The following is a 26,420-nucleotide window of genomic DNA, read 5'->3' on the forward strand; positions in this document are numbered from 1 at the left end:
TTCAATGCACTATGTGTTCAGACACACTTGTACTCTGCCCAGTATTAAAGTCTGATGTTAGTTGTGCCATAGTTTCCTGCCTGTCCTGTTTTACCAGTCTGCCCAGCTGACGACGGGCGGCATCTGTAATGAGGGGTGGCCGCCCAACTCTGCGATGTCTGGACATAGTTTCACCCTGGTTTAATCATGTGTTGAAGACACCACAGCACTCCTCGATCACCCGACAAGTGGTGCAGTTTCCGAAAAGCTTGTGCCGAGCCTCCGGGCCATCATAATCTTCCCGTGGTCAAACTCAGATAAATTGCGCACCTTCCCATTGTACATTCTACATACAGACAGCATGCTTACTGATACTACGTGCACTGTGTGTTTGACTAGCAGTCATTCCTCGCCAGGTGATGGGTTTATATCGATAGTAGGTTGGTGGTCATAATGTTCTGGCTGTATGTTGTCTCAAGTCCCAGGGAACCTACTTGTAGTACCTGCGGCAATTCTTGAAGTACTCAGTATGACGACACACCTTGAGTCCATCCTACTACTTATGTAAACTGTCAGGAAGCCTCCCATTCGCTGATCAGTCCCATTTGCAAGAAGGAATGGCTAATCTAAAAACAAAAGACCTCTGATAATTGTGCTTCGATGTTAGGAGTACAGATATCTTCACCTTGTTGTTAAGATGACTAGTTTTGTAACAGTTGTGTAAGAAACCTTGCTGTCTTCGAGACAACAGTCCATTGGCACATTGGAATGAAACGCATTTGATGGAGTTTACGATTTCATCATCCACAATTTTACCACTATTGGGAATCCCAGTCCCCCATCCTCAGCTGGAGAAGCACTCCTCTTCTCTGCTGTCCCCTGGTAGAGGGGAAGCCTCTCCTGAAACACCATAGACTCGAAGTCTGACACTTACTGTGGCTGAAGAAACTACAGGTTTCAGGCCATAGAGTCAGTCAGTCACCTTATGGTCCTGATCTGAAATCATACATATATTCACAGATCTCAGACACTCCTAAAGTGCAAAAGACAAGCTGATGATGAAATCAAAGCTGAAGGAGATTCCAGTAGGCCCGGTGGACCTGGATATTCATATTCTACCTGACCCAAAATCTACCTTTCTTGATATTATACCAAAGCAGGTGATACCGACTGTAAACTCAGGAGCATGATTAACTACTATAACTTCCTCATCTCCCCCTTTGGGTCTGGTGGTTAGAATAGGCCCAAGGTATTCCTGCCTGTCATAAGAGGTGACTAAAAGGAGTGCCACAAGTTTCGGCCTTTGTGATGGTCCCCTGTAGGGTTTGACCTCCATTTTTCAAAATGTTCTTGAAGACTGAGCCAGTTGGGGAAGGGTGCTGTACATGGCACATCGTGTCCATCGTGCATTGCGATCTTTAGCCCACTTTCTCATCGTGGCATTGCAGTCCCGCTCATCCTCCATCTCTTGAACGAGGACACCTTCCTGGGTGCATTATCCTCCACCCACTATGCAGTGTCATTTTCTCTGCCGACGTGGACCATGGAGTTCTTGGCACCTCATATCCAGCACGGTAACCAGTCTGTTGTGGTGGGGTCACCATGTACCCTGTTGGTTGTAGTCCCCTGACTACACAGGAATTGCTCTGCTGATGCCTGAGCTGTGAACTCCCCAAATATGCCATGGAGTAGATGCCCATCTCCCTGGGGCATCAGGTCTCCCGGCAATGGCCATCCTGCCAGGTGGCCCTTGCTGAGGCTGGGTGGCGCCCATGGGGAGGGCACCTGGTCAGAGTGGGTGGCATCACGGCAGATGACACGCCATGAAGTGTAGCATGTCATCTCTTGCTGGTGGTCTGCTGCCAGCAGTCTCTAAGCAGGCAAAGTCTAACTTCAATGCTAAGAAATATGACCTCAAATCATTCCCCTCCCTGGGCACACCATGGGAGGAATGCCAGGCCAAGGATGGCAGTAAAGTTTATTTGCCCCAGTACCTTGTATGTACGAGAGTTGATGGGGAATCTTTCATGTCCACGAAGCCTCAGTTTTTTGTGGAGCATTTGGAGGACAAGTTTGGGGAGGTTGAGGGCTTGTCCAAAATGCGCTCTGGGTCAGTCTTGATAAAAACAGCATCTTCTGCCCAGTCAAGGGCATTACTCGCTTGCGACAAGTTGGGGGATGTTTCTGTTACTGTCACACCCCATAAGAGCTTATATATGGTCCAGGGTATTATATTCCAGAGGGACCTTCTTTTGCAGTCCGACGGCGAGGTGCACGCCAATTCAGAGTGGGGAGGTGTTCATTTCGTCCGGAACATCCGTCGGGTCCGAGGGATAATCAGGTTGACACCGGTGCCTTCATTTTGGCCTTTGAGGGTGACACATTGCCCGAGAAGGAGCGCTGTGGCGTCAAGCCATATATACCTCCCCCGATGCGGTGCTTTAAGTGCTGGAAGTTCGGCCATATGTCTTCCCGCTGTATTTCCAGCCTCATATGTAGAGATTGTTGATGTCCATCACATCCCAATACTCCATGTGCCCCTCCTCCCATCTGTGTCAACTGCGGAGAGCATCATTCACCTTGCTTGCTAGACTGCAGGATTTTACAGAAAGAGAGGAAAATCATGGAATATAAGACACTGGACCGACTGACCTACACTGAGGCTAAGAGGAAATTTGCGTGCCTACATCCTGTGGTTATGACCTCCTCTTATGGCGCCGCTACGAGAACAGTTGTCGCCCCATCAGTTCCTTGCATTCCTATTGCCTCTGAGAATCAGAAGACTACATCTGCCCCCTTGACGGTGGGGGGCACTTCCCTCCCAGTTGCTCCCACACCACCTACTTCGGGAGCAACACCCCCCCCCCCCTCTCCCCCCGCACCACCCCAACCATTGGGGAAATCAGCCCCCACTTCCCAGCCAAAGAAGCGTAAGTATTCTTCGGCTTCTCTCACCAGGAAGGGCTCCCTTGGGTCACTCCCTTCCCAGGTTTCTGCTGATGGGAAAGGTGACGCCTGCCAGTGGCTGAAGAGCCCAAAAGCAGCTGTTCGTAGAGCTTCATGCTCATCCTCAGTCCCAGAGACTGAATCAGTGAACTCTTCCCTGCTAGGGAAACCCAAGGAGCAGCGAGAGGAATCGAAAAAGGTCTCCAAGACCAAGGGAATTGTGGTGGTACCCACACCACCACTACCAGCAACCTCTGCATCGGCAGATGAGGTGGAGATTCTGGCATCTGCTGAGGACCTAGATCTTGCCGGACTCAGACACAATGGATATAGACTGCTCAGGCAAAAAGTAGGTGGCATGAGGTGACCCTGCGGCGTAATCTGTCTCATTGAATGTTACATGCCTTCCCAGTCTCACGATGATATCGTCTAGTGAAATTGCGCCGGTTTTTCCCGCCGCCTGGCTGAGCTACGGAAACTGTTAAGCTTTGCACCTGCTTTCTGCAGTGCCCTCCAGGAAACCTGGTTCCCGCCAATGCGGATCCCTGCCCTCTGTGGCTGTAAGGGATACTACAGGAACCATAGTGACAATAATTGAATGTCAGGTGGAGTTTGTGTCTATGTCCTACACTCAGTCTGTAGAGAAACTGTGCCCCTTCAAACCCCTCTTGAAGCTGTGGCTGTCAGAATGACGACGACGCAGGAAATAACTGTCTGCAGTGTATATCTTTCTCTGGATGGTGCAGTATCCCTGAATGTGTTAATTGCACTGATTGATCAACTCCCTAAACCTTTCCTACTTTTGGGAGATTTTAAAGCCCATAACCCCTTGTGGGGTGGCACTGTGCTTACTGGCCAAGGCAGAGATGTCAAAACTTGACTGTCTCAGTTCGTCCTCTGCCTCTTAAATACTGGGGCCGCCACACATTTCAGTGTGGCTCATGGTAGCTGCTCAGCCATTGAATTATCAATCTGCAGCCCAGGACTTCTCCCATCTATCCACTGGAGAGCACATGACAACCTGTGTGATAGTAACCACTTCCCCATCTCCCTGTCACTGCCCTGGCATCAGGCCTACGGACGCCTGTCGAGATACGCTTTAAATAAGACCGACTGGGAAACTTTCACCTCAGCTGTCACTGTTGAATCTCCCCGACATGGTAACATTGATGTGATGGTTTTGCAGGTGACTACAACAATCATTTCTGTGGCAGAAAACACGATCACTCACTCTTTAGGGTGCCCCGGGCGAAAGGCAGACACTTGGTGGTCACCGGAAGTTGCTGAAGCAATCGAGTGTCAGCGAGCTCTACAGCAGCATAAGCGGCACCCTTCCCTGGAGCACCTCATAACTTTGAAACGGCTCCGTGCCCGCATTCGGCAGCTTATCAAACGATGGAAACAGGAGTGTTGGGAGAGATGTGTCTCAACCATTGGGTGTCATACATCACATTCCCAAGTCGGGGAAAACATCAAAAGTGTTTTTGGGTACCAGACCCCAACAGGTGTTCCCTGCGTTAACATAAATGGCATGTTATCTACCGACACAAACATGATTGCTGAGCACTAAGCTGAACACTATGCTTGAGCCTCTGTGTCGGAGAATTACCCCCAGCCTTTTGCACTCTCAAACGGCGGCTGGAAGGGGAAGTCCTCTCGTTTACTACATGCCACAGTGAATCCTATAATGCCACATTTACAGAGCTGGAGCTCCTCAGTGCCCTTGCACATTGCCCCAAAACTGCTCCTGGGCCAGATCGGATCCACAGTCAGGTGATGAAACATCTCTCATCTGCCTACAAGGGACATCTCATCATCTTCAACCGGATCTGGTGCGATAGCGTATTTGCATCGCAGTGGTGGGAGAGCACCATCATTTTGGTGCTCGAACCCGGTAAAAACCCACTTGATGTGGATAGCTGTCAGCCCATCAGCCTCACCAACGTTCTTTGTAAGCTGCTGGAACATATGGTGTGTCTGCGGTTGGGTTGGGTCCGAGTCTGTCATCTGAACAGCCTTTTCCAGATGCCAACAGCTTGTTGTCTTTTTTTTTTTTAACGAAAAATATATGACACTGCCTGGTGACATCATATCCTTGCCACATTATACGAGTGGGGTCTCGGAGGCCTGCTCCCAATTCTTAGCCAAAATTTCCTGTTGCTTTGTACTTTCCATGTCCAAGTTGGTGCATCCCATAGTTGCCCCCATATCCAGGAGAATGGGGTCCCACAGGGCTCTGTGTTGAGTGTATCTCTCTTTTTAGTGGCTATTAACGGTCTAGCACCTACTGGATGGCCGTCTGTCCGTCTCACCCTCTCTGTACGCAGACGACTTAGGCACTTCGTAATGCTCCACCAGTACTGATGTTCTGAGTGCCTTGTTCAATCCCGCCTTGACTATGGGAGTCTGGCTTATGGTTCGGCGGCACCCTCAGCATTGCGTTTACTGACCCAGTGCAGCACTGTGGCATTTGACTAGTGACGGGAGCTTTTAGGATGAGTCTGGTGACCAGTGTCCTTGTGGAGGCTGGAGTCACTCCATTGCAGATTAGGTGTTCACAACTACGGGCCAGTTACGTTGTACACGTTTGTAGTTCTGCGCATCCGAATCACCGTCTCCTTTTCCCACCCAGGGCAGTTCATCTCCCGCATTGGCAGCCCAGGTCAGGGTTTCAAATTGCAGTTCGTGTCCAATCCCTTCTTTCCGAACTAGAGTCCTTGCCTTTACAACCTATACTTGAAGTCCATTCACGTACACCTCTGTGGTGTACACCTAGGCCTTGGCTTCACATGGCCCTAAGGACTCGGTTAACCTCGCAACTGTCTGCTGCCACTTCCTGTTGGTTGTTGACATGTATCGGGGCCATGAAGTGGTTTACACCTACGGCTCGATGATCACGTCGGCTTCGCGTATGTCCATGGAGGACATATTCAACAGCATTCCTTGTCCAACAGCTGCAGTGTTTTCACTGCCAAGCTGGTGGCTATATCTCATACTCTTGAGCACATCTGTTCATGTCCTAGGGAGTCGTTTCTTCTGTGTACTGACTCCTAGAGCAGCCTACGAGCTATCGACCAATGCTACCCTCGTCATCCTATGGTAGCAACCAACCAGGAGTTCAGTGGTGTTTGAGTGGGCCCCAGGTCACGTCAGAATCCCAGGCAACGAACTTGCCGACAGGCTGGCCAAACAGGCTACACAGAAACCGCTTATGGAGATCGGCTTCTCTGCAACTGACCTGCGTTCAGTACTATGCCGCAAGGTATTTCGGCTTTGGGAGACGAAATGGCATAACCTCAGCATGCACAACAAACTGTGTGCCATTAAGGAGACCACAAATGTGTGGCAGTCCCCCATGTGGACCTCTCGCAGGGACAGGGTGACGCACGGCTATCACCTGCACTGTGATGACCCACCTCAGTGTTGGTGCAGCACCTGGCTGACAACTTAATATTCTCTCTGCGTGGCTATGCGTTACTATAACTACCCTATACTCATGATGACGTCATCCTCAAGTGGAATTTATACAATGCATACTGATAAGCAGGTGAAGGACTGTCACAACCTCATTCATGAAAAAGTAGGTATTAGTAGATGGGATTTCAGGCAAAAGTACAACAGTTCATCTGATAGCCACATGGAACAGTGGAATACTCATAAAGACACCACAAGTAGTTGTCTAGACATGGCAAGTTATTTCTACTGTACAACCTCTTCGGAAAGCCAGGACTTGGATTTCCACAGATAGTGTTAAACTGTTGTTATTATTATGATCTTCAGTCCAAAGACTGGTTTGCTGCAGTTTTCCATGCTACTCTATCCTATGCAAGCTCAGTCTCCAAATAACTACTGCAACCTACTTCCCTCTGAATCTGCTTATTGTATTCGTCTCTTGGGCTCCACTTGTGATTTTTATCGTCCATGTCTCACTTCCATACATGGTTACACTCCTTACAAATACTTTCAGGAAGGTCTTCCTGACACTTAAATCTATATTCGATGTTAACAAATTTCTCTTCATTAGAAATGCTTTTCTTGCCATTGCCAGTCTACATTTTATATCCTCCCTACTTCGACCATCATCAGTTATTTTGCTTCCCGAGTAGCAAAACTGGAACTGTGAGGAAAGATCATGAATTGCACCTGGTTATCTCACACAATAAGAACACAGCCTGTGAAAGGCAGAGTCCCTTTTGTGTGGCACATAGTTTCTCTTGACCATCTGCTACGGCCTGTCCTACAATGGTAACCCTGACAGTGTTAAGACTGTCACTGGCAAATCGCAGGTTTACTGAAGTGCAAAAACCTTCCCCTTCTCCCCTCTCGAGGGGGGGGGGGGGAGGTGGTGGAGGAGGTGGTGGATGTGAGATGTTTTTAGAGAGAAAATTAAGTTTATACTCATCCATAGACCCTGCCACTGGTGGAAAGGCTTGTGTGCCTTAGTGATACAGATAGCCGTACCGTAGGTGCAACCACAACAGAGGGGTATTTGTTAAGATGGAATTCTCTTGGGTAAAATATTCCGGAGGTAAAATAGTCTCACATTCAGATCTCCAGAGGGGGACTACTCAGGAGGACGTCATTACCAGGAGAAACAAAACTGGTGTTCTACCGATCGGAGCATGCAATGTCAGCTCCCTTAATTGGGCAAGTAGGTTAGAAAATTTAAAAAGGGAAATGGATAGGTTAAAGTTAGATATAGTGGGAATTAGTGAAGTTTGGTGGCAAGATAAACAGGCCTTCTGCTCAGGTGAATACTGGGTTATAAATACAAAATCAATTAGGGGTAACACAGGAGTCGGTTTAATAATGAGAAGAAAAAAAAAATAGGAATGCAGATAAGCTACTATGAACAGTATGGACATGGAAAGGAAGTCACATGCTTGTTGAAAGAGCGTAGGGGAACAATGCAGGAGACCCACACCGCCGTACTAGGCAAGGTCCTAATGGAGTTGGTTTGCCATTGTCTTCCTCCAACCATGATGATGATGATGATGATGATGATGATGATGATGATGATGATGATGAAGACGACGATGACAACAACACCCAGTCATCTCGGTGCAGGTGAAAATCCCTGACCGCACCAGGAATTGAACCCGGGATCCTGTGCTCAGAAAACGAGAATGCTACTGTGAGACCACGAGCTGCAGACATGAACAGTATAGTGAATGCATTATTGTAGCGAAGATAGACATGAAGCCCATACCTACCATACAAGTTTCTATGCCAACTAGTTCCGCAGATGAGGAGATTGAGGAAATGTATGATGAGATAAAAGAAATTATTCGGATAATTAAGGAAGCCAAAGATTTAATAGCCCTGGGGGACTGGAATTCTATAGTAGGAAAAGGAAGATAAGGAAAAGTAGTAGATGAATATAGACAGGGGAAACGACATGAAAGAGGAAGTAACTTGATCGAATTTTGTACAGAACCTAATTTAATCATAGCTAACACATGGTTTAAGAATCGTGTGTGAACGTTGTATACGTGGAAGAGATCCGTAGGTACCAGAAAGTTTCAGATTGATTATATAATGGTTAGACAAGATATTTAGGAACCAAACTTTAAAATTTAAGACTTTTCCAGGGGCACATGTAGACTCCAACCACAATTTATTGATTATGAACTGCAGATTAAATTGAAGAAACTGCAAAAAAGGCAAGAATTTAAGATGGGACCTGGATAAACTGAAAGAACCAGATGTTGTAGAGGGTTTCAGAAAAAGCATTAGGGAATAATTGACAAGAACAGGAATACAATAGAAGAATAATGGGTAGCTTCGAGAGATGAAATGGTGAAGGCAGCAAGAATTAAGTAGGCAAAAAGACGAGGGCTAGTAGAAATCCTCAGGTAACACATGAGATACTGAATTTAATTGATGAAAGGAGGAAATATAAAAATGCAATAAATGAAGCAGGCAAAAGGGAATACAAACATAAAAAAATGAGATTGACAGGAAGGGGAAAATGGCTACGCAAGAATGGCTAGAGCACAAATGTAAGAATCTAGAAGCATATATCACTACGGAGTAAGATAGATGCCACCTACAGAAAAATTGAAGATGCCTTGGGGGCAATATTATGGAAATGGAAGAGGACATAGAGGAAGATGAGAAGGGAGATACTATACTGTGTGAAGAATTTCACAAAGCACTGAAAGACTTAAGTCAAAACAAGTTTACAACTGGTGTTTATGCACTTCAAAGATAGACTGTGAATGCCAAACTCTGTAATTAGTTTAAACTCTATAACTCTGGACATACATGAATTTATTGTTAAGGTCAAGTTACGTGTGGAAGATGGGGATCAAAGGTAAATGAAGGAAAGTAATTGTGTACATCTCTGTGGAAATATGTAAATTTCTCAGTCACTCATCCACTGTGCTGCAGGGATTGTCAAGAACATTCCATCTCAGGAATTTAAAGTCACAATAAAACCATCAGATTTCCCAGCACTTGCCTTGTCTGATGGTGAAGGCAATGTTGTGGACAACGTTGCTTACATTGTAGAAGTCTGGTTTTGTAGGGCCACTACTGGAAGGGGTGGGGGAGCCGTTCTTCTGCTCTCAGGCTGGCAAGGCTGCTCTCTACCCAAGTGTTCTGGCTTCAAATGGCAGTTGTAGAGGACAGGAAACATGCAGCAAGATGCCAGCAGCTGGGTACAAATGTTTTGTTAACCACAGGATGTCAAACACTTTTGCTGGGGAAAGGTAGGCATCCACATGCCATGGGCAGGATGAGGCGTCGATCTGTGGCTCAAGTGATGCAAGGCTGCGCTGTGGTGCTTGTCTGTGTGATAGCGCAAGGTGTATCAGTGACTGACATGACTCTATTCTTGTCGCAGCATATGCTGACTTGGTGATGAAGGCAGCTGACAAAGTTCAGAGCTGCCTACTGCTCCTGTACTATGGTTACAGCCTGCAACATAAGCCAAATTGTTAGGCACTGTCTAATGCCTCACAATTTGGCTTATGTTGCAGGCTGTAACCATAGTACAGGAGCAGTAGGCAGCTCTGAACCTCGGACCTCGGTGTATGCATGGTGGATGGCACAGAACAGCAGATGCAGAACAGGAGGAGGATCCGACCTATCAGTTCGATCAGACAGTGTGAGGCGGCCGACCGGTTATTTTCACTGCTGGCTTGATTGACACTTCTGTGGACAGCACAACAGCCATGTGCTCAATTCCTTGGTGGCTGTATAGGCGTATATAAATTGTGCCTCCGTGTCTGGCTGTAGCATCACATTGTGACATTGATGCAACACTGCCCCTGCCCCTTTGTGTTAAGTTGCTGCAAAGCTGTTGTAATCCGGATAGTGGCCAGAGCTGTAGTGATGCCATCAACTGTAAAATTAACTCCCCCAGCCCGCATCTCGTGGTCGTGCGGTAGCGTTCTCGCTTCCCACGCCCGGGTTCCCGGGTTCGATTCCCGGCAGGGTCAGGGATTTTCTCTGCCTCGTGATGGCTGGGTGTTGTGTGCTGTCCTTAGGTTAGTTAGGTTTAAGTAGTTCTAAGTTCTAGGGGACTGATGACCATAGATGTTAAGTCCCATAGTGCTCAGAGCCATTTGAACCATTTTTTTAACTCCCCCAGTATTACTTAAAAAAAGTGTCGTGCCAGTTTGTAATACTGTAGAGGAATCAAAATGTTGAACTACTGTTTTTACTTACTTGCTGCATATCATCATGTTTGAGAGAAATGGGTTGCTAAAACTGAATAATGGCTTTGATGATTCTCTGGAATTTACTCATTCGGAAATCACAGGGAGGAGCTTAAACTCTGCACTGAAGAAAAAAAATTACTGTCAATAGGAGAGATACTTGAAAAATCTGATGCAGTTGTGCGAGGAAGCTACAACCTTGGTAGGTAAGAATAGCTTCATGATGGCAAGACTAAGGGTGTGGTGGTGTTATAAATTAGTAATACTTATCACACTTCACCTGTTTCATTCACAACCAGCTGGCAGGCGGTAGATTTCATGACTGCATCACCCACTGTTAATCATCACCTATGACTGTGTTTCCCTCCATATGTCCCACATGAAAAGAGACTCTTGCAGACCGTGTTAGGGAATACCTCTGGCCATCCCTACATATTGAGGATTTTAATACACGTCAGGGCTCCAAAGCGCCTGCCTCAGGTCTTGAGTTATGAAGAGCCTCATTGTATCAGGCATTTCACTTAGCTACAGGGACGTTACTGGCTGTTGACCTTTTTTTTCTGTTTGCTTGTCATCACTGATATTATTGAGTTGGAAGTGGACACTGATCTTAACTCCTGCAGCAACTTTCACATCTGGGTACACTTCACAGACAGAAGAGACTCTGTAAGATAGTGACCCAAAATTGGTAGTTAATAGAACGAACATCCAGACAGCTGGATTTGTACACACATACAGCGCCCAGGACCAAGCCGAACATGTTAAGTTAATAAAACATGCAACAAATGCATCCATACTGAAGACCTCAGGGTACACTTAGGGGCCATCTGCTGCCTAGTGAAATAGTGAATGTTATTGTAAAATCAGGAACTGGCAGGTACCACTGTGAAGGTTAAAGTCCAGACCACATAGAAAGACCCTGTTAGCCTTTCTGGTTATAATGGTTAAAGCTTGGTGTATAATTACTGAGAGCAGCAAGAGCTCAAAGCAGGAGTTTGTAAATTTCACTGATTGTTACACAACAGACATTAGTTTCAAAGTCAATCTGGAGGATCTCTGATAGAGCAGATCAGCACATCACTCTATCATAATAATGGGGGGTTTTAACTTCTACATCTTGCATAACACAGGCAGTTACTAAATACTACCATTAAATAACATAGTCATCTTTATATATGGATCCAAAGCTGCTAAAAATTTCTTCATGTAAGTCATTGCCGTGCTGTGGGCTGTTTTTATTTTTGAAATAAACACTTTATTTTATGATTTTGTGCAACTAGCTAATTTTGTGCCCTTTGGAAATTGTCAAGCTACACAGATGCGAACTTTATCAGTAAAATGATAAAATGCAACCCTTATGTGGGTCTTTGTCACCATAATAGCATCAGCCACACTAAATCTGTTGGTTCATGTGACTTGTGCAGTTTTATTTTAAATGTAAACCAATGGATATAATGTGGCTGATGCTGGCACAGTGACAAAGACTGCATAAGGGTTGCATTTTATCATTTTGTTACTTGAAAATGCAAAAGGAAGGGGGGGGGGGGGGTGAAATTAGCTAATAGTAAAAAATTACAAAATAAATTGTTTATTTCAAAAATAAAAACAGGCTGTGTAGCTCAGTGACTTTCCTGAATAAATAATGTATGATTGCAACAAAGATCCAATGCTCCTAGGTCAGAAAGAAACTGCAGAGAGGGAGCAGTTGGATTTCAGACAAAACAACTGAGAAGAATTTAACTGTCCTTTGTTGATGTGGGAACTGTAAAATACCTTTTCTGTTGAAGTTTATAGCTGCAGGACCAAATATTAGGTATTATGCACACTGTGTTGTGTCAATTATGTAAAGAATCAAGAGGATCCCCCACATCTTATCTACTGCATAGGTATAAGCTTTGTAGGTAAGATCCTCGAGAGAATGATGAACTACTACCTAATATGGGTATTGAAGAGGAGGAGATTCCTTTGTCACTTCCAGTGTGCCAAAACTAGACATATTTGTCGTCAGGGAGTGTCCGCGATCGTTACTTACGTAAAACTATCCCAATTGAGTCTCCAGATCACTTCCCTTTATGTCCACATGAGCAATTTGGCACTAGCTGCCTATCTTCAGATGTGTTACAATCTTTTCTTATAATTACAGTTAGTTCAAATTACAAATGGTTTAAGATTCATGTTTAGAAAGCTTCAAAATTCTTAAGAAATTAGTTAAAATATAACATTTGTGCAACATACCGTTTGTTACAGTTGCAGAGTAATCTGTCAAATATGGAACAGAAAGTTCACTGTCATAACTAGCCATACACTAGCCTGCTGACGCTTTATAACGTACATATAATTTTTCTTTTCTTTTTTTCAGTTCATGAAAATGCTCCTAAGTATAGTGTGAAACACTGCTATGGGATTTTGAGAAAACTTTATAAAACAATTACAAAAATTAAGAGATTGTGTTAGGATATTAACTGGTGCACAGTCTGTAGTGCTCAGAAGTACCCTCCATGGACTGATATGATACATAAAAGATGTTCCTAAATGTAGCACATTATATTTTATATATTATACTTAGGAACATGTATGAATTAATTCAGTCCACAGAAGGCACTTTTGAGCACCACTGCCTCTAGGATCACCAATTTGGAGGAGGAGAAGATATTTTTGGAAGGTTTAAAGCTCTTTTGAAGTTTTTAATAATATTAATCTCCTGATTTATGTTTTAATAAGCTACATTTAGGAACATCTTTTACATATTGTATCAGTTCATGGAGGGCAGTTAAGAGTGCTACAGACTTCACACCAGTTACAATGCTTATAATTTTTTTTAATAGTTTTTTATATTTGTGCTATAAAGGTCTTTCAAAAAATAATGCTGTTAAATTCTAAATCAACATGCTATACTTGTGAGCATTTTCACGAATTACATCAGTCCACACTTTGCAGATAGGGGGGCACTTTTCACCGTTGTAGCTGTTGCACCAATCTGGTCTCTCAGAATATTTAGAGAGGTACATTGAGCTACTGGTTATGACAGTGCACTTTCAGTTCTGCATTAGACAGGCTACACTGTTTACTGTAACAAATGGTATATTGCACAGCTGTTATACTGTAACAGATTTCTGATGAATTTTGAAACTTTTTAAACATAAATCTTAAACTATTTGTAATTTGAAACAGTTTTAATTTTTTTTTAAATGATAGATCTGAAAATGGGCAGCTTGCCTGAAAATGATCATGTGGAAATAAAGGAAAGTGATCTGGGGATTGACTTGGGGACAGCTTTGTACTTCTACTGTGGTTTCAGGTAGTATTGTTCTGTCCTGAATGGCCAGATCCTACTAGAGATGGCTTTACATGGAGCTATTAGAGACAGGTAGCACCTCTTAGATGTGTTTTTGGCTAAGACTTAAGATACTACATGAAAATACTACATACTCGGCCAGATTCACAGCTGGGGCTTCTGTGGAAGATTTTATTCAAATCCATTGCAGACCAATCTTAGTAAATGGTATTATTTCTGTAATTGCTGTTAACAGTATATTTGACACAGTGAAGGATCTAGCAAAAATTCTTGGTTTGCAGATTATCAAGTTATTTATTGCTCCTTTCCCAAACAAGCATTCACTATTCTCGTTTAGAGGTGTTTGATGAAAGGATAAAATGACAGGTTGTTGGTTTTTGATGAAAAATCAGTTTTGGTCCATTTTAATCACTTTGTCATAATTTTAATGAAGTACAATGACTTTTTTTGTTGGCATCAGTCTTTATTTTAACCATCATTTAGGTTCTTGGATCTAGCATGCTTACCATACTTGTGGAACCATAAACTGTAATTACTTAAAGTACTAGACATTGCAGTATCTCAATGCATGGGTCTGGAGTGTGTTTAGGTTCTGTCTATAACCCTTCTGTGAAGTGTTTACCTGGTCCTGGGTGAACTGTTGGTGCCTCAAAAAAAGAGTTCAGCCTAAACTTTGTTCCTGAAGATGCTATAAGTGGTACACCATGCAGCTATGACCGATGACCACGCTGTCTGGTCTCATTCCCCAAACCAACCAACCATGCAGCTATCAGGCTGGCAACAGAGCTTATACAACATGCAGCTATCAGGCTGGCAACAGAGCTTATACAACATGCCCTACCTGTAGCCTTTGCATGAAAGCTACTGAGTTACCAGTAACTATCTCATTGTATCTTCTGACCATACAGAATGGATCTAACGCCTAGTAATCCAAAGTGTCTGCTGTCTACTGTCATTGATCAACCTGTATCAGAGCGACTATAAATACCCACAAACCACACCACCATTAGGGATGTGAGTGAAATGGTTCATAGTGGAGGATTATGTAGTAAATATTTCTCCTGCAGTGTTGGAGCAAGCAACCAATTTAGATAATGAAGAGACACAGGATAAATAATAAATTACTTTTACATGACAAATATAACAAATTTTAACAGCATAAATGCAACTGCATGTTGTGACAGTGATTCACACAGATGACTCCAAGCAAGGGGACTTACTTGGCTGCTGTTTCATCATTTAACACACCTTAGAATCCAATGTCTTCATGTAGTGTTATATGTCGTCCATGTGACTTTCAAGCACAGGCATGTGCCTGTACAATGATTTTTCATATATGCTGTGACGTGCTGTGCACTCTTGAGTGTGCAAAGAATGTACCCCTCAGAGAAAGTACCCAGGACACATTTCTTCTTTCTGCAGAAGTAGGTTAAAGAGGCACTATTTTGCAGGAACACTTTAACAGCCGTGTGAATCTACAGCAACAAGATTTCAAATTTCTCAGCCAAATGGACATGTGAAGAAAATACAGTGACATTATTGAAAGGTCCCCTTGTATTAGTGCTATTTGTAAGAAGAATGGTCATGTAAATGTCTGAAAAGTGTGTGCCTATAAATAAGTGATAATGAAATAAAGGCAGTCAAATCCACCATTCAACAATGGCATACCACCAGCGAGTCACCAAACAAAATGAGGTTATTCTAGCTTGTAATCTGTAGAATATTTGAATGCTAATGACAGAACATTAAGTGGCTTAGTTGGAGACATTTTATCTGTTGTAAGTAGTGATGGGATAAGTGTAGTGTGGGTATTGAAATTTTGCAAGGAATTGGGACTACTCCCGAGGTGCTAGATTACAAATTTTACGTGTAGTGGAATATCTGGCTCTATCCACAATTATAAGTTAGTGGTCATGCAGCCTCCTGTATCTGGGGAAAATTGTACTCTTGTATCCAACTAAGTATTTTATGTAAAATGTGTAATAGCTTGAATGATGAGGATGTGTACATGAGCAAGTGCGGATTGCAATAAGCACAGAATCGAGTGTTTTTTACTATCTGCTTTATACATTGATAAGTAACCTTCTATACATTTTACCCATAACACTTGATATTGTGAAAGGCAAAGTTAGCTCCAAAGTAAAACTTGCTCCCTGATCATCAGACTGGAATTGACAGTGCAGTACAGTGTATCTCTAAATCTATTTTACATGCAGCAGAAAAGAGAATTTCAGCCTTCTCAGGGACAGTCCCCCCTCCCCCCCCCTCTCCCTTTTCCCTGTAGGAAACTTGTACTGCGGTGGTCAGGAGAGACAAATCTGATCAAAAAGAACATTAGCAAAGGCATGTTACTTAATACATAACAAAAAGGGATGCTGGCAAATATATATATATATATATATATCAGTTATCTGCTATATTAGCAGGTCCTTTGCCTCTCCATTTTCTGCGATCCATTGCTTCCTTCTTAAGGCTGCTGTATGTTGTACCGTCCATCATGTCATCCAGTATCTGGAATCTCTTCCTTCCTCGCTTCCTTTTCCCTTCTACATAACCTTCTAAAACTGTTTTTATCAGTCCGTCATTCTTTCTTAATATATGCCCAATCCAATTTCTTTTTCTTCTCTTTATTACATATAGTAACTGTCTTTTCTCTCCCACTCTTCTCAGTACCTCTTCCATCCAACTTATTCTTTCCATCTTCCGCCATGTCCAGATCTCAAAAGCCTCCAGCCTTTCTCTGTCTTTTTTTTCCTCATAGTCCATGTTTCAGCGCCATATAGAAGAACACTCCATACAAGACATTTTATTAGTCTCTTTCTGAGTTCTCTGTCCAGACTGCTGCAGAAGATTCTCCTTTTCTTATAAAACGCTCCTTTTGCTATTGCTATCCTTGTTTTAATTTCTGTGGTGCACTTCCAGTCGGTGTCTATCCTGCTTCCAAGATACTTAAAATTTTGTACCTGTTCTAGTGTTTCTCCATTCAGCACAATTTTTATTTCCTTATTTCCTCCTATTGCCAATACTTTTGTTTTATTTGTGTTAATTTTCATTCCAAATTTTTTTCCATTAGTTGCAACGGTGTCCACCAAATCCTGTAATTCTTTTTCCCCTGTGGCTAGAAGGACCATGTCATCAGCAAATCTCAAGCACCCTACTCTTCTTCCTCCAATTTCTACTACTTTGTCATCTAATGGGCATTGGGCATTGAGCATTGACAATGCAGTACAGTGTATCTCTAAATCTATTTTACATGCAGCAGAAAAGAGAATTTCAGCCTTATATATAAAATCACTATTGAACATTGCATACTCCAACTTCTCAAATATGGGCCAAGCTCCATTAAACCCTAATCAGTTTCCCACCATGATGATGAGGATCTCCATCAACAGCAGTATTATCACCAATCCTCTCTACATCTCTACAGGTCACCTTGCATTTTGGTGAAATGTCTGTCTCCAGCAATTATCTCACATTTTTACATCAAAGCTGTTGGTGGAATGTACCAATGTATTACTTTGCACACAAAGTGTAAAGCAGTACAATGACCCCTTCAGTGAATGGGAGATCCTCAGTGCACTAGCTCAGTGCAGAGATATGTTGTCCTGGCTGATGACCGGGGCTCTTGGAGCAGTGTGAACCTCAGAGGTAGTGATCAGTGCTCTGGGATATAATACATTTTTTGTATCTTCTATAAAATTTCATTCTCGTGGCATGAGACACATCCAAACTCACCTACTCAGTTGTATAAAAAATGAAAGTGTCAGCATTGTCCCACTGTCTCTCTTGCTGAAATGAAGCTGTGAGATCTCATTCATCTGATTTGACTAACAGTTTTGAACACAGTCAATAAATTCTTCTGGGTTGGAGGCCGCATTGTCAACTCTAAAATTCTGATGTTTTGGCAACTATTGCAAAACACCTTCCTCAGGTTGTATTGCTAACTGCTGAATGACATGCACTAGTTTGTTTACTTATAGACTATGGAGGAGTGCTGTCATTAGATATGAGTGTGAGGAAGAAGAATATAGGTGTTCTTTTATTGGTCTTTGCATTGTGTGTTGTCATTGGTGGAAATAGGTGTTCTCCATTGGAGTTTCCTTTATTGCTTGCCATGGTGGAAATTGGAAAAAAGGAAACTGAGTGGTGACTTGACTAGTATCGACTAGGGAATGTCAGCACTCTGTGTGCCCTGTGCAGCTGTGGCCCACTGTGCACCTGTTGCTTTGCGAGAGCTGTCACTGCTAGCAGCCGAGACGCTGGAAGTCTGTACCCGTCTTCTCTATTCATGTTGTCTGGTTGCTTGGCTATTTCTATAGCCTCTCTAATCTACCTCCTCAAACTAAACAGCTGTTTTGTCAGTACGTGGACGTGGGCCTCTCGATATTTGATCTTCATCCTGCACTGTTCCTAGCATTCTGCCACCGCTGATCTGCTGTATTGTTTGAGATGGATATATCTCTCGTGTTCAGATAACCTTGTGCTTATTGGCTGTCCAGTCTCATCTAAATACACCAGTCCTCATTCACACCTGATTTCATAAACTCCGGTGGCATGAAACTTGTCAATTGTATCTTTCATCGAACCCACAATATCTTTTATTTTGTTGTTGCTATGAAAAATTGGCTTAATACCTGCCCAACAGAATTTTGGACAAACGTTCAGTAACCCCTTGTACGTATGGTAGCAGGACGGTGTTCTGTGCTTCGTTCTGCATTACCCTATTCTTCCCCTCCTTCAGCGCCATAGTTTTACGTATCATCCTCATGTCATAGCCATTAGCTCCAAAAATGGACCTGAGGTTCTATAGTTCAGCTTTGAGATTGTGTTCATCGCTGCTCCTGTAAGCTCTCTTGGTTTTAAAGTTTGCGGGGCCCATTTCTTTTGCATAGGATGGTGGTGGGAGGATGCATGCAGGTACCTGTCTGTGTTGGTGGCCTTCCTATAAACTCTTCCCGTCAGGCTTATGGTAAACTTCTACATCGAGAAAAGGCAATACACCGTTCTTTCGTATGTCCATGATAAAGTGAATTTTGCTGTGCTGCTGATTGAGTTGTTGCTGGAAGTTCGGAAGCTCTTCTTCTTCACGTGTCCAGATGACAAAGGTGTCATCAACGTATTGTAGCCAGCATTCTGACCGTAATTGTGCGGACTGGAGTGCTGTTTCTTCGAATGCTTGCATAAAAATGTCTGCTGCGACAGGCGATAGAGGGGAACCCATAACTACACTGTCAGTGTGCTTATAGAAATCCCCTTTCCACCTGAAGTAGGTGGTCGTCAAACAGTGGTGCACTAGCTCGCAGATATGAGATGCCATGTGTTCAACTAAGATGTTGACGGTGTCTGTCACGGATACATTCATGAATAGACACTACACATCAAAACTGACCATCAGATCCATACCCGCATCAGATCTGTTCCTGAGACACGCTTTTCTTTCAAAAGTGCTACGAAGTGTGTGGAGTCCTTGACGTATGAACCTCTATGGCTCGGTAGACATCTAAGCTTTGGAGCCAATTCTTTTGCTAGTTTGTAGGTTGGTAAGTTAATACTTCTCATTATAGGCTGTAAAGGAAAGGCTTCTTTGTGGACCTTTGGTACACCATATATTCTTGGTGCCTATGGCACTTGTGGAATGAGGCTTCAGGCCGTGTCAAAATTCATCCTAGTTTGCTTCAGCAGCGCTTGCATCTATTTCATTATCATGGCTGTTGGATCACATTGAAGTTTATGGTAAATGGGTTCACTCACCTTTGTCATCTGGCCACACAGAGAAGAAGAGCTTCAAAACTTCCACCAACATGTCAGTCAGCAGCACAGCAAAATTCGCTTTATCATGGAGACACAAAAGAACTGTGTATTGCCTTTTCTCGATGTAGAAGTTTACCATAATCCCGACAGGAAGAGTTTATAGGAAGCCCACCAACACAGACAGGTACCTGCATGCATCCTCCCACCACCATCCTACACAAAAGAAATGGGCCCTGCAAACTTTAACCAAGAGAGCCTACAGGATCAGTGATGGACACAATCTCAAAGCTGAACTACAGAGCCTCAGGTCCATATTTGGAGCTAATGGCTATGACATGAGGATGATACGTAAAACTACGGCACCGAAGGAGGAGGGCAATAGGAAAACGCATAACGAAGCACGGAACACCATCCTGCTAACATACGTACAAGGGGTTACTGAACGTTGGGCAAAATTCTGTCTGGCAGGTATTAAGCCAATTTTTCATAGCAACAACAAAATAAGACATTCTGAGCTTGACAAAAGATACAATTGACAAATTTCATTTTGCTGGAGTTCATGAAATTGGGTGTGAATGTGGAGTGGAGGTGAGACTGGGTGACCAATAAGCACAATGTTATCTGAACACGAGAGATATATCCATCTCAAACAATACAACAAATCAGCGGTAGCAGAACACCAGGAACAGTGCAGGATGAAGATCAAATATCAAGAGGCCCATGTACTGACGAAACAGCCGTTTAGTTTGAGGAGGTGGATTAGAGAGGCTATAGTAATAGCCAAGCAACCAGACAATATGAATAGAGAAGACGGGTACTGACTTCCAGTGTCTTGGCTGCCAGCAGTGACAGCTTTGCCGAAGAACAGCTCTCGCAAAGCAACAGGTGCGCAGTGGGCCACAGCAGCGGAGGGTACACAGAGTGCTGACATGCCCTATTCGATACTAGGCAATTGGTCAACAACGCTGTTCGCAGCTCGTGGTCTTGCGGTAGCGTTCTCGCTTCCCGCGCACAGGGTCCCGGGTTTGATTCCCGGCGGTGTCAGGGATTTTCTCTGCCTCGTGATGACTGGGTGTTGTGTGTCTTTCATCATCATTGACTCGTGAGTTGCCGAAGTGGCGTCAACTAAAAAGGACTTGCTATACGGCGGCCGAACTTCCCCGCATGGGGCCGGGAGGCCAACAATGCCATACGATCATTTCATTTCAGTCAACAACGCTATGCTGCAGTCACTGCTCAGTTTCCTTTTTGCCAATTCCCACTAATGGCAAGCAATAAAGGAAACTTCTGTGGAAAATGCCTATTTCTGCCAATGACAACATGCAATGTGAAGACCAGTATAAAAGAACACCTTTACCCTTCTTCCTCATGCTCATATCCAATGACAGCACTCTTCCGTAGTATGTAAGTAAACAAACTAGTGCTTATTCAGCAGTTAACAATACACCCTGAGGAAGGAGTCTTGCAATAGTTGCCGAAACATAGGAGTTTTATAGTTGACAATGTGGCCTCAAACCCAGAAGAATTTTATTGACTGCGACTATGGCCTCGGAAGCTTACATTTACAGTTTTTGAACACAGTTACTGGAGTGCCCAATTAGGTCTGGACAACTAAGTAACATTTTGTTGAGAAATAAAATCTAAATTGTGAGTGTGAGGAAAGCAGCATATTGCTCTTGCTATACTACCAGCCAAAAACTCTCCAGCATAGCTAAAACTATGAATAATTGTAGCATCTTGATGAGGAAAGGCTACACATGCAATTAACTTTTATAAACATTAGTCATTTACATTTGAAGATTTTTATGATATGTACTGAAAATGCCCCCTCGAAATTTGATTCTGCAATGTCTGATTTTGTTTCTTTTTACCATTATAGGAGCTAGTGGACGTCTGGGAGAAGAACCTGAAATTCCTTATGGGTAAGTTCCTGTTATTATCATTCTTAAAGAGAGCCACACATGTAAAGGTGTAAAATTGTGAACTGTTCATTCTTGAGATGTAAAATGTAACTCATGTACAGTTTAGCTTAATGTAAGTTACATTCCTATTGTCCCTAGGACAGTGTGTAATCATTTATACAAGTTCTGAGTTGCTGTCAGATACTTAACTAGTAAGCAGAAAATTAGAAATGACATAATGGTGTGCACCCACCATGTCTTTGTCATTAGATAACCCACGTGCCTCCTGGGTTGTGCCAAATGGTGAACAACTTGGGAACCTCAGTTCATGTTGGCTGGGTTGAAGTTTGATGTATCTGGATTTCCCAAACTGAGCACTGGTGAGTGCTGCCAGTTCTTTGTAATCATAGGCTCAGTGGATGCCTCAGTGACTACCATGTGGCAGCTCAGTGACTATCACGTGGCACAATGGTGGAACATTGTTCGTTACAGGAAGCAGAGGTTGTGGTTTAACCTCCCAGTTGAGAGAATGATGCAAATCTCTTTACAAAAAACCTCAGTGTTTGTTATGTGCTGATTAGGTGGATGGTTATTGGGCTGAAACAGTTGTTAATGGGGAACCTCTGGTGCACCTGCTGCACATCAGTTGTCTAAGGCTTATACAGGTAAATGGACTTTGGGAGAATGTCTGTATCTCTAGCTGCTTGTGGTAACACTATGGTAAATTAAAAACACCTCCACCCCAGGAAGCTCACAACTGTTCTGTGAGTACATGTTTGGGGAGCATGAGGCCAGTCTTCCTTTCCTTTGCTACAATATCATACTATATCTTTCCTCGACTTACGCTCTAGGTCAGATTTCCTGTTGACAGTTTTACTTTTCGTTGGGCATCAATTATGACATTTTCCACAGTGTTTGTTTTGACACCACTTATCTCGGTTAATTGTGCTTAGTCTCCACATCTGGGTTTGACCACCTTCTCAAATGTTTTTACTGAACTGTGGGCCATACCAGTAAGCTCACTTGATAATACCCAGCATTCGCCCAACACCCAGCATTGTAGCCAGTCTTTTCGTGGGAGGGGAGGGGGGATCACAAGGTACCCATAAGGTGGCAGCCCTCTGCCTATGCAGGGAACACACTATTGAGCCAGAGCTTGTACCTCTGTGTGCATGCTTAGTAGTAGGTGCCTGTCCATTTGGGAGTACGGGGATTATGGGCAGTAACCATCAAACCAGGTGGCCATCGACTTGGCTGCGCGCATCTGTGGCAAGATCCCTTCTTTGGATCAGGTGGTATCATGGCGGATATCAGCTCCTGTGGTGTCGGGGACTAGTACTGCAGTTATTTTTGCTTGTCATAAGAGGCAACTAAAGGAGTGTTTACGGTGATGACTTGGCTGTTGTTAAGACACTCATCAGTTCTAGCTCAGTTCACAACCTTTCCCTCAACCTTTCTGGCTTAACTATTTCTGGTCTGCTTTTAGGAGTTGACCTCCACTTTTCTAAATTTCACAGTAGTGCAGGCCATTTGGAGGAGGACACCTTACAAGGTGCATGATCTATTCACCATGCACCGTGATCCTCTGCACCTAATATTAGAGTGGATATATGATCACACCTGAAATGCAGCATGGTATACAATCCATCGTGAGGGATCTTCATGTATCATCGTGGTTTTACCACCTGACAATGTAGTGATATTTGCTGATGCCTGAGCTGTAACCTCCCCGCGTATGCCGAGGGGTAAGTGATGTTCATTTCGGACCTCTGGGACTCCGGACAATGGGTACTATGCCAGGCTGTGGCAGGGCGGCACTTATAGATAGAGCCTCTGTTCGCTGTTCGGAGTGAGTGGCATCGGGGTGGACAATCTGCACATGTGCATGTCTGTTTTTCAGTTGGAGGGGTTATCAGCTCCCTCGGCCCCCATGACTCACAGCGTCACAGGTAACCACCCCGTTGGTGCAGCCGGAGGTGCCTCACTCTCCTTCCACATCATAAGGGAACTAGACATTTACCAAGGTATCCACCTCCCAGGATTGAACAGACTAACAGTGTATTACCACCAACCAGTGGCAGACAGAGCCACAGGCTGTGGGTCATAGAAAAGAACAATCCTCTTCTGTCCCATAACTCAAACAGGAGAATCCACACAGAAACTGAAATGTGACTGTGACAAGAATGAAAGATTTAAATTTAAACTGAACTCTGCTGCTCCGGTCGAAGCGGTCCACATCGTCATAGAAGTCAAGCCTATGAATAACGATGAAGAATTATGCATCCAGGTGTAACATGTCTCAGCAGCAAAGTAATTCATACTCCCTTTCGTCTTTCCCTGATTTCTCAGATCCCTATCTGACATGGAACTGTCATGGTTTCCATTGCCACTTGGGTGCACTCCATAAATTAATGGGTACTTACTCTGCTGTTGGCATGGCACTTCAGGAGACACAATTATCAGTAACCCAACTCTCTAGTATTAAAGGCTGCAAATCCTACTGTAAGAATAGTGTTCATGCCGAGAGGGCACCTAGAGGAACCTACACACTCATACACTCTGACACTTTCAGTGACCAGGTGCCATTAACCATTGTGTTAGAAGTTGTGGCTGTTCGTGTTTACCTGTCAGTCAGGGTAACAGTATGTAATATCTGTCTACCCCCAGACAGATCTTTAACCTATAGTGAGCTGACCTTTCCTCCTATGGGGGGACTTAAATGCCTAAAATCCCGTGTGGTGCAGGGAAACCACACCTAGCATGGGTGAAGGAATAGAACAATTAATTTCAGAACTGGAAGTCTGTCTCATTAACAATGGAGCTGCAACAAATTTCAGTACACCCCAAGGGACCTACTCAGCAATAGATCTTACAGTCTGCAGCTAAAAGCATCTCACCCTTGATCCAGTGGTACATATGTGACAATCCCTGCAACAGGGACCACCTTCCTGGTACTCCCGCTTTCAAACCACCGAACAGTGGAAGATACATCACTTTGGTCTTTTCAGAAAGCTGACAGCGAAGCTTTCACCTCCACAGCAACTCTAGAAATCACTCAGGGGAAGGATATTGAGATAATTAGACATCATGCGGAAGCAACAATACCCTATTTTTCAGGCCCTTCCCACTGGGAACCCATGTTACAGTTGTCTGAGAAAATAACTTTGGCTACCAGTGAACACTGAGTGGTCCTTCGACACAAATGTCTTCCTTCTATGGAACATTTAATAGCATTCAGGAGACTTTTTGTGGGGGCATGATTTTTAATTAAAAGAAAGTGTGTGTGTGTGTGTGTGTGTGTGTGTGTGTGTGTGTGTGTGTGTGTGTGTGTGTGTGTGAGAGAGAGAGAGAGAGAGAGAGAGAGAGAGAGAGAGAGAGAGAGAAACAGAGAAACAGGAGTGTTGCAAACAGTATCATCTATTAGAATCCACACTAAATTATCCCAAATATGGACTAAATTCCTCCACATTTATGGCCACTCACCATCCACAGTAGTTGCTGGCACCTTCCTCAAAGGCAACGTCTGCACTGATCTCACGGTAATTGCTGAATGTTTCACGGAAGGCTTCGCTGAAGTGTCTGTATGCTCTAACTACTGTCCTAATTTCTTGGTCTGGAAATACCTGGCAGAGTGACACTAATTGTCCTTCTATGCACAAGCCCCGTGAGTCGTACAGTGTTTCATTTAGTTCTGCAGTGCTTTAGCAGTGTTGCAGCACAGCCCCTGGACACGATAAAATAGGCAATCAAATGCTTCAACACCTCAGTAATAACAGCATAAATTGCGTAGTATTTGGTGGGGCAGAGCATCCCCTGCCCCCTCCAAATCGTGGGAGGGTATTGTCATTCCTATATATCAAATTTTGACCAACAATCGACCAGTCTGGCTAACAAATGGCAGTGTAAATTATCTATTACTAAATGACTGTTTTGAAACCTGGGTCATGGTACCCAGACCCGTGTCTTTCAGGGCAACAAAAATTTGATTTTCAGTGTGTCACATAATTATTGACCAAATTTAAAACTTTAAAATGCTGCCATAATGTCATTAAGAGGTACAATCTTATGTTAAAAATTTGACACAATAAAGCAAGTATTACAGATACAAACCACTGTGGTTTTTTTTAGGTAATGTAAGTGATGGTGAAGAAGTGCGCAGATTTTATTCATCCAACATTTGTGAATGAGAGCACTTAGTCACTTCCAACAAACTTTACACGTAATTTATAACTTTTTAGAAATTTTTACTCATTGACACACCCACGCAAAATGATGAAAGGAAAATAGTTTATTGCTTACTACATGCACACCATTCGTGCAGTAAAATGGCATCTGGCATGATGTTTTTAATGTATTAATCCTTTACTACTAAGACTATTTGTAGCAGTGTGCAGGCAATATCCATATATTCCCCCTAAATGTGCCTGCAAAATTATATCATTATTTGACACACATTTCTGTAAATATGAAGTTGTAAATGTTTAGATGCACAAAAAACTAGCTTGTGTTTAAAGTAGAGTGCAAAATACCCATTTTATATTCATTCAGTATTTCATACAAAGAGCACTTAGTGACTTCCAACAAACTTTAAACATTATTCAAGACTTTCCTAAACTTTTTTTCTTACTTATGTGCTTACAGGCTAGTATTTGACACATTAACTCATTTGTAATTGGACATTTGATTGTTTTTATGTGGGAGTTAGATTCTTTAAAGAATCTAGAGTTTACTGGTTTCAAACAATGATCAACTGATGACTCTGTGGGTTCCAGGAGCCAGTGGACATTTATTACAATTTCAGAGTGGCTTTAGAGCATTTTGGTCCAATCCAAACCAGCTGATATGCCTGGAATCTACAGTGTGCAGCGCTTTTATGGATTCCCA

General features: G+C 43.4%; 1 protein-coding gene across 1 annotated transcript in view; it reads left to right on the top strand.

Annotated features, from left to right (window-relative positions):
* LOC126183561 (kelch-like protein 5) overlaps positions 1-26,420 on the top strand; it is a 328,711-nt gene that overhangs the window by 46,413 nt on the left and 255,878 nt on the right. Inside the window, exon 3 of the mRNA XM_049925639.1 lies at positions 21,515-21,557. Coding sequence (XP_049781596.1) covers positions 21,515-21,557 — 43 coding nt within the window. The remainder of the gene's footprint in view (positions 1-21,514; positions 21,558-26,420) is intronic.

This window comes from Schistocerca cancellata, chromosome 4 (assembly GCF_023864275.1).
Source record: "Schistocerca cancellata isolate TAMUIC-IGC-003103 chromosome 4, iqSchCanc2.1, whole genome shotgun sequence".
Lineage (NCBI taxonomy): Eukaryota > Metazoa > Arthropoda > Insecta > Orthoptera > Acrididae > Schistocerca > Schistocerca cancellata.